The sequence below is a fragment of the Haematobia irritans genome, chromosome 1 (assembly GCF_050003625.1).
Source record: "Haematobia irritans isolate KBUSLIRL chromosome 1, ASM5000362v1, whole genome shotgun sequence".
In the NCBI taxonomy this organism is placed as follows: Eukaryota; Metazoa; Arthropoda; class Insecta; order Diptera; family Muscidae; genus Haematobia; species Haematobia irritans.
In genome coordinates, this window is record NC_134397.1 from 108,547,055 (window position 1) to 108,555,647 (window position 8,593).

General features: G+C 36.0%; 1 protein-coding gene across 2 annotated transcripts in view; it reads left to right on the forward strand.

Moving 5' to 3' along the window:
* Positions 1 to 8,593, forward strand: part of put (activin A receptor type 2 punt) — a 135,712-nt gene that overhangs the window by 36,861 nt on the left and 90,258 nt on the right. For both annotated transcript variants that reach the window (XR_012718165.1, XM_075291396.1), the window contains exons 6-7: positions 8,184 to 8,386; positions 8,442 to 8,534. Coding sequence is in view for 1 of the 2 variants with exons in the window: in XM_075291396.1 (XP_075147511.1) it covers positions 8,184 to 8,386; positions 8,442 to 8,534 (296 nt within the window). In the remaining variant the exon portion in view is untranslated. The remainder of the gene's footprint in view (positions 1 to 8,183; positions 8,387 to 8,441; positions 8,535 to 8,593) is intronic.

Here is an 8,593-nt window from a genome sequence, read left to right on the forward strand (position 1 = left end):
TGAGGAGGAATATAAAAATATGCCCGAATCCATCTTGGGGTTGCTATGAAATTAAATATTTTTTTTACAACAAAGAAAAACATTAAACTAGTTTAAAAAAAATAATAATAATTAGCAAATAATGATATAAATAAAAAATATCCTTTTTAAAAGAACACCATATTTTAAAAAGAATACTTACCAATTTATGATTAAACTATATGCTGAGGTGTAACAAAAATTTTCCACAAATATTTGATTAAAGTAATACTAAAATAAGGTATTAAAAACCTGTAATTTTTGACAATAAAAATGTCATTAAAACGTAAATATTCTAGTGAGAAAAAGCCAATTTTTAATAGAAAACTTACCACTTCTCTATTAAACTATACGCTGAGGAGAAATATAAAAATTTGCCCGAATCCATCTGGGTTGCTCTTAAATTAAATATTTTTTACAACAAAGAAAAACATGAAACTGGTTAAAAAAAATAATAATAATAATTATCAAATAATAATATACATAAAGAATATTATTTTTTAAAAGAAAACCACATTGAAAAATGAACACTTACCTATTTATGATTAAACTATACGCTGAGGTATAACAAACAATTTTCCAAATTCATCTGGAGTTACTCTGAAATTGAATATTTATTTTTTACATTGAATAATAAAAATTAAATTAGATAAAACAATTTCAATATACTTTCCATTTCAGCATTTTTTCCTAAATATTTTACATTCTTAATAACTTTTTTCTAAGCTACCGATCATCACTTCGCCATCGTACATCTCATCGCTAAAATATTAATAACTTTCATTTCAAAGTTTTAATAAACACACACCAATATATGTCTAAAAAACCAAAATATTCCATACCTTTATATTCCCTTGTTACATACTGGCTAAAAAGATTCAACAGCCCACGCCAACTGAAGCATGCCAAACAAAACCAAGCAAAACCAAAACATTCCTACAACAACAAAAACACATGTGCCTTCATTGAAAACAACACCTCATCCAGACAAATAAACCATTCGCCAATAATAAACACACACACAAACCACTGAAAGAACAAAAACAACCCCACGCTCAGATATACACAACATCCCCTTCACTCGCCACCATTTCTCATTATTGCATTGCATGCTCTCACTCTCAAAAAAAAAATCAAGTAACATCATATTTACATTAAACATATTCCACTTTGACAAGAAAGATCTCTGTACTATGCATTAGTTCATCGCATCTGTCCACAATTTACTCTAAAAACAATACTCTTAAATGCATATCAGTATAAGAACGATGAAACGTTTAACTTAAAATTAGCAAAAACTTCATGAAATGATATCTACCCATTTTTGACGAAAATGTCTATAAATTTAATAACATGTGAACTAAAAATATTTCATTGGGAAATTTTTTACCAACAATTATTAACCATAGGAATTGTCAGTAAGAAATTGCTATCCACTTTCAAGTTCATTTTTCGTAAAAAAATATTTTCTCATACAAAAAAATCTTATGGTAAATTGCACTTATTATTTAGAAAATACTTTACATTTCACAAGTAGTTTTATAGCATGACAAACGAATTTTTAACTACCAGTTAAGAAATTTTTTAAGGAAATTTCCATCGTATTTTGTAGGCCATGAACTAAACGATTGCTACTTAGAATTTGTAAAATTTCCTTTCGAGTAGTTAATTTTCGTTGAAGATACAAAAAATGAACTAAAATTCTGGAAAATTCTTGTAATAAATTATTGTAAAAATCTTCTTAAATTTACGAGACACTTTTTTTTTCTGTGTGGTGTTTGAATACGATCTCTTCAAAAGCTCTTTTCATCTGCATTGATTGCTTTTGAAAACTCATTTCAATGTGGTGCAGTGTGTGTGATGTGTCTGCTTTACTCCCCAGCCGCGGAGTTTTTGTATGGTTTTCAGTGACAGGACTCTGTTATCCCTCTCTTTTCGCAGATCCCGTTAACTTCTCCATGATTTCTTCTTCCAAAAGTTTGTTGCTTTGAATTATCTCAGCTAGGAATTTCTCATGCTGCTCTTCACCCAATGCTTGGCACGACATTTTGTTATTATATTACTAATGTCTCTGAGATATTTTGTATATGTAGTTGTATATGTAGCTTTGTTTTTTTGCTTCTGTTTACCTTGTTTAATAACAAGGAAATATAAAAGTATTTGTTTTCGCAAAATATCTAATTTTTTGGTTATTTAGTGTTGTTATTTGATTGGCAATAATAAGGTTTTAAATATTTTTTAACTAATTCAGTTAAAAAAGTGCTTATTTTTTTACTTTTTTAATTAAAAATGTATTTCAAACAATCATTTGTTAATCCAAATAAAAACTCTAAGCCAATCTAACTAAGTAATTAAAAATAGTTACCTTTTTAAAAATAGTTACCTTAATAAATTAATTGCGTTTTGCAATCAACATCAATTAAATTTTTAATTGAATCAATTAAAAAATTAATTGAATTTTGCTGAAAAAATCAATTAATTTGTTAATCAAGAGTTTTTTCTATGCCCAATTAAAACTGTGATTGGTACTATCATTTTCGTGATTGAAGACATTCCAATTAAAAAATTAATTGGATCAATTAATTTGGTGATTGAATCAGAGAAAAATTTTTTTGTGTGTATGATAACCCGCATAGTGTTTATGTGGTCTGAGCAAGATCTACCTTTTCTGAAACCCGCTTGTTCCTTTCGAAGTATACTTTCCACGGCGGTGGTGATTCGCTTTAGTAGCAGTGTTGCCATGAGCTTGGCTATGGAGTTTAATAAGGTTATTCCCCTCCAATTTTTACATTCGCTTAAATCTCCTTTTTGGGGATTGTGATTATAACTCCTTCCTTCCATTGTATTGGTATATTGTTTGTGACCCACGCTGTTCTTATTATTCTATAAGGTGACTGGGCTAATGTCGATGCTCCGTACTTAAGAAGCTCGGCAGGGATATCGTCGGAACCTGCGGATTTCCTATTTTTGAGCTGTTGTAGCGCGGTTTCAATTTCCGCAGTCGTTGGAGGCACTACTGAAATGTCCAGTATTTCGTTTTGTAAGTGAAGTTCACGTTGCCATCTACTGCTGTCGAGGGTACGCTGTTGTTCGATATAGTATTCCCGCCACCTATTGGTTTGTGATGTTAGAGTGTTGCCAACACTGTCTTTAGTTATTGCCGTGTTTCTGATGTTGTTACCCCCAATTTTCTTTATGGATGCGTAGACCTTACGCATATTTCCTGTGTTCGCTGCTTGCTCCATTTCGTCGGCGATGTTGTTGTAATATAAATTTTTAGCGTTCTGTGCTAGTAGCTTCACGGTTAAAGATACTCGTCTGTATTCTGCTCTGGTAAGAGCTTCCCTGCCGTATCCTTGACTTTTTCCTCTTCTGTATTTCAGCCCATGTGCTGTCGGTAATCCATGGCTTACGCCGATTGTTTTGAGTTCCAAGTACATTCTTTGCGGTCTGCTTGCATGTTTCTGCTATTTCTTCCCAGTTTTCATCTTTGATGTTTAACGCTAAACTGTTATACATCTCCACGTTTGTTGGGTCTTGTAGTCTCGAGACATCATACTTTACTCTCTTTTTTGTCTGTTTGATCGCCGCAGGCCTTAGACGGAAAGTTCCCACTAGTAGTTGGTGGTCGCTATCCATGTCAGGGCCCCTACGGGTTTTTACATCCTTCAAGAGGCCAGCGACTAACTTGCTTACTAACAGGTGGTTTATTTGATTACGTGTGCGGCAGTCAGGTGATTCCCAAGTGTATTTGTGCATGTCCTTATGGATGAATCTTGTACCTCCTGTGAAGAGGTTGTGTCGTATGCAGAAATCGATGAGCCGTTCGCCGTTATCATTGCGAATAGGCCCAAGACCTTCCCTGCTCATCACCGACTCCGATGTTCGTGTTGTAGTTTCCTACTTTGGCATTCATGTCTCCGATCACTATCTCTATGTCACCTCCAGGGAGTGAGGTCATTGCACTATCCAGCTGAGAGTAGAAATCATCTTTTGATACATCGCCGTCGGGTTCAGTCGGTATTATCGATATTTTGCGGAAACGAGAGTTAAATCTAGCTACTATTATTCGGTCCGATATAGGGTTAAATTTAAGGAGACATTTGCTAGAGTGAGGTGTTAGGAGCAGTCCAAATCCGCGTATTTTGTGATGGTTATTGCCAGAGTAGAGAAAGAGATGTCCTGAAGATAGTCGTGTGGTCCTTGTTTTTATCCATCTTATTCGCTTAATCCCAGCACTTCTAGTTTATAGCCTTCCATCCCACGGTATACTTGCTCCAAGCGCGAGTGGTCCGACATCGATCTCACGTTCCATGTACCAATCATAATTCGTTTCTTAAAGCCAGAGTTTGCCATCGTTAATGGGTTTGTTCTCATATTTGTAATCGTTTCTGTAACATATGTATATTTTTTACTTGAGTGGGTTATTAGCTCCCAGTAAAACCTACTTTCAATGGTGAGGGCCCGTGTATTGAGGGCGAGTGTTCAGAGGAATGGAGTGTCTCCTAGTTCCTGAGACGTCCCTATTCAGGGATCACTGCAGCCCGTCCCTCCTCCTTTCACATCCGGGCTTGGGACCGGCAACGGCGGAGTTAATGATAATGATAACTGACATACTAGGATATCTAGTGTACGCATTCTGGTTTCTAAGGGAATTTCAATAGATTCTAGTTGATAAAAATGAGAAGTCCTGGACATACAATCAGAAAACTAAGGGCGAGCGTAGCAAGCGCAAGTTTACGCAGTTCCTGCTTTGAATAACGCGTTGGAAAATAGTCCTGGCCTAAGACAAACGCTAGACAAAGAGTGTACTCTCCGGAAAGGTCCGGCAGAGTACAGTTCCGAAGAATGAAGCCGATCGAATGAAGCAATCGGTGGCTGACACTAAATGTATTCAACCGACGCCGGCGTCGTAACATAAGAGTCAACGCAAATATATATACTCAACGCACGTCAATTTGAAAGGAAAATATTTGGATTAATTGGCGGCATATCAGTTCTGATGAGCCTATTTAATCGGCAGCGAAGACTGAATCTAATTACCCTAAATGTAAAATTAAATTAATTTAAAATGATGGGAAATTTGTATTGACCAGAAATATAATTGTAACATGGCTTGACATTCAAAAATTCGTATTTGATTTAATTTTTGATTTTTATTTTTATTCGATTTTTTCTATGTAAGACCGTGTGGCCATAGGTAGCACAGTGGGCGAGTGTACCGGGTTCGATTCCCGCCGAAATTATTCGAGTGTCCGGAGATATATTTACAATCAGTCTCTCGTCCATTCAATAAATAAACCTCTAGTGGAGAATAGTGACGAAACTAAATCAATACCCGTTCGATAATTCTGAACGGGTGCATTTATTACAGTATGATTTGGATAGCTTTGCTGACTGGTGTAGGGTGAATCTAATGGATTTGAACTTGAAGAAATGCAAGTTTATGCGATTTTTCAGGTCTAGGTCTATTGATGTTCGGTATAGTATACGGGGCTCGTTATTGGAAGAGGTTGATTCTTTTGTTGATGTTGGCGTTGTTATGGATTGTAGGCTTAATTTTGTCTCCTAGTTCCTGAGACGTCCCTATTCAGGGATCACTGCAGCCCGTCCCTCCTCTTTTCACATCCGGGCTTGGGACCGGCAACGGCGGAGTTAATGATAATGATAACTGACATACTAGGATATCTAGTGTACGCATTCTGGTTTCTAAGGGAATTTCAATAGATTCTAGTTGATAAAAATGAGAAGTCCTGGACATACAATCAGAAAACTAAGGGCGAGCGTAGCAAGCGCAAGTTTACGCAGTTCCTGCTTTGAATAACGCGTTGGAAAATAGTCCTGGCCTCAGACAAACGCTAGACAAAGAGTGTACTCTCCGGAAAGGTCCGGCAGAGTACAGTTCCGAAGAATGAAGCCGATCGAATGAAGCAATCGGTGGCTGACACTAAATGTATTCAACCGACGCCGGCGTCGTAACATAAGAGTCAACGCAAATATATATACTCAACGCACGTCAATTTGAAAGGAAAATATTTGGATTAATTGGCGGCATATCAGTTCTGATGAGCCTATTTAATCGGCAGCGAAGACTGAATCTAATTACCCTAAATGTAAAATTAAATTAATTTAAAATGATGGGAAATTTGTATTGACCAGAAATATAATTGTAACATGGCTTGACATTCAAAAATTCGTATTTGATTTAATTTTTGATTTTTATTTTTATTCGATTTTTTCTATGTAAGACCGTGTGGCCATAGGTAGCACAGTGGGCGAGTGTACCGGGTTCGATTCCCGCCGAAATTTTTCGAGTGTCCGGAGATATATTTACAATCAGTCCCTCGTCCATTCTATAAATAAACCTCTAGTGGAGAATAGTGACGAAACTAAATCAATACCCGTTCGATAATTCTGAACGGGTGAATTTATTACAGAATGATTTGGATAGCTTTGCTGACTGGTGTAGGGTGAATCTAATGGATTTGAACTTGAAGAAATGCAAGTTTATGCGATTTTTCAGGTCTAGGTCTATTGATGTTCGGTATAGTGTACGGGGCTCGTTATTGGAAGAGGTTGATTCTTTTGTTGATGTTGGCGTTGTTATGGATTGTAGGCTTAATTTTAATGATCATATTATTTCAATGGTGAGTAATGCATCTGGGATTCTAGAATTCATAAAGCGCTTGGCGAAGGAGTTTTTGGACCCTTATGTTACCAAGAGGTTTTTACTGCCCTTGTTATATCCACTCTATATGGATCTATCGTATGGGATCCTCAGTATGATGTTTACATTGATACGATAGAATCGGTTCAGAAGCAGTTCTTGTTGTTCGCTGACATCTTCATTGGAACAGTGATTTTGTTCTTCCTCCTTACACTTCTAGATTGAGGAGCCGACGGAATCAGCTCTTAGTGGTGATATTCCATGCTCGGAATTGATATCTAGGATTAGGATAAATATTCCTTTTAGGGCATCTAGGAAGTACCAGTTCCTTTCATTGATTTTCAACGTTCGAATTATGCTTCTGTGGAGCCTATTTGCAGGATTTACATTAATTTTAATTCAATCTATCATCTAGTTGACACTAGGTTAGGTTAGGTTAAAGTGGCAGCCCGATTAAGTTTCAGGCTCACATAGACTATTCAGTCCATTGTGATTCCACATTTAACTAAAAGTACCTATTGACAAAAGTTGGCACTAACTTAAGTATTGATGTGATGAAGTCCAGAATTTTAGCATATTTGGATAACTAATACATTTCTTGTTGAATAAGCTGGTATTTAGTCTTGTGATGTAATATATCCGGCTGGTGAGTCCTTCTCTGTAGCTGGTTAAATCCCTCTGCCTCCACACCGCTATGGTCCGGATCATGGTGTGTACGCTGTTCCTACGCTATGGGGACGAGAGCCTCACGGTCGGAAGGGGCGGGAAAGTGGGACCGTTCGAATGCCCATTCTCATTCTAATCCCTTAAAAAACTGCTGTCAATCTAAATCCGGATAATATATCCCCTGTTCTGGTTTAAGATGTCGCAAACACACAAAATATTTATTTCTCCATAATAAAAGAATTATATTCAAATTCTCAGATTCTCCATCTGACACAACGAAATCTAAAGCCCATCTACGGTACTATAGAATGTCACATCAAAGTCCATTGTGAGATCGTTTGTCAAATTTCCTATTCTATGTTCACCCTTTTCATATTGTTGGTGTAATCATGGTGTTGCCAGATTGCATTTTGATAAAGTGTCGTTTTTTTTTCGATTCACAATAGCAGTTTATAGTGACTAATTTGTCGAATAACGTGAAATACAAAGTGGTACAGTGTCATTAATAATCACAGCATTAGATATTTATTACTATTTGAGCATTTCATACATTAAAAATGTAAGATTTCAATTGTTTTCTGTGATTGTTTTTAATGATTTTTAGAGATGTCCTGGATAAACGAGTATTCTGTTTTCTTTTAGTCCGTCACCGCTAAGGGTATCCAGTACTAAAAGAAAACTACTCTATTGTTGATAAAAACGTACTGTATACCGATCAATGTTTTTGTGCGATCCAAATATAAATTGAACAACGCATTGCATTTATTTTTAAAAATCACGAAATTTAATACAACAGTGGAAAACTATTAATTCCATTTAATTTTTTATTAAGGAAAACCTTGTGGTGACACACATGGCCAAGTAGGAACTAGACGATATATGGCCCCAGAGGTATTAGAAGGGGCTATTAACTTTAATCGTGATGCTTTCTTGCGAATTGATGTATATGCTTGCGGTTTGGTACTGTGGGAAATGGTATCTCGCTGTGACGCAACAGGGGCTGTAGGCGATTATTTACTGCCATTTGAAGCAGAGGTTTGTATTTTAGTCAAAAATATCAATATATTTCTATTATTATATACTTTTTCAGCTGGGACAAAGACCAACTTTGGATGAAGTCCAAGAAAACGTGGTCATGAAGAAATTACGGCCACAAATTTTAAATACGTGGCGTTCTCATCCTGTAAGTACTTAATTGAATCTGGAATCTGCATAGATAGGATAAAAAAAGTTTAAAAAGAT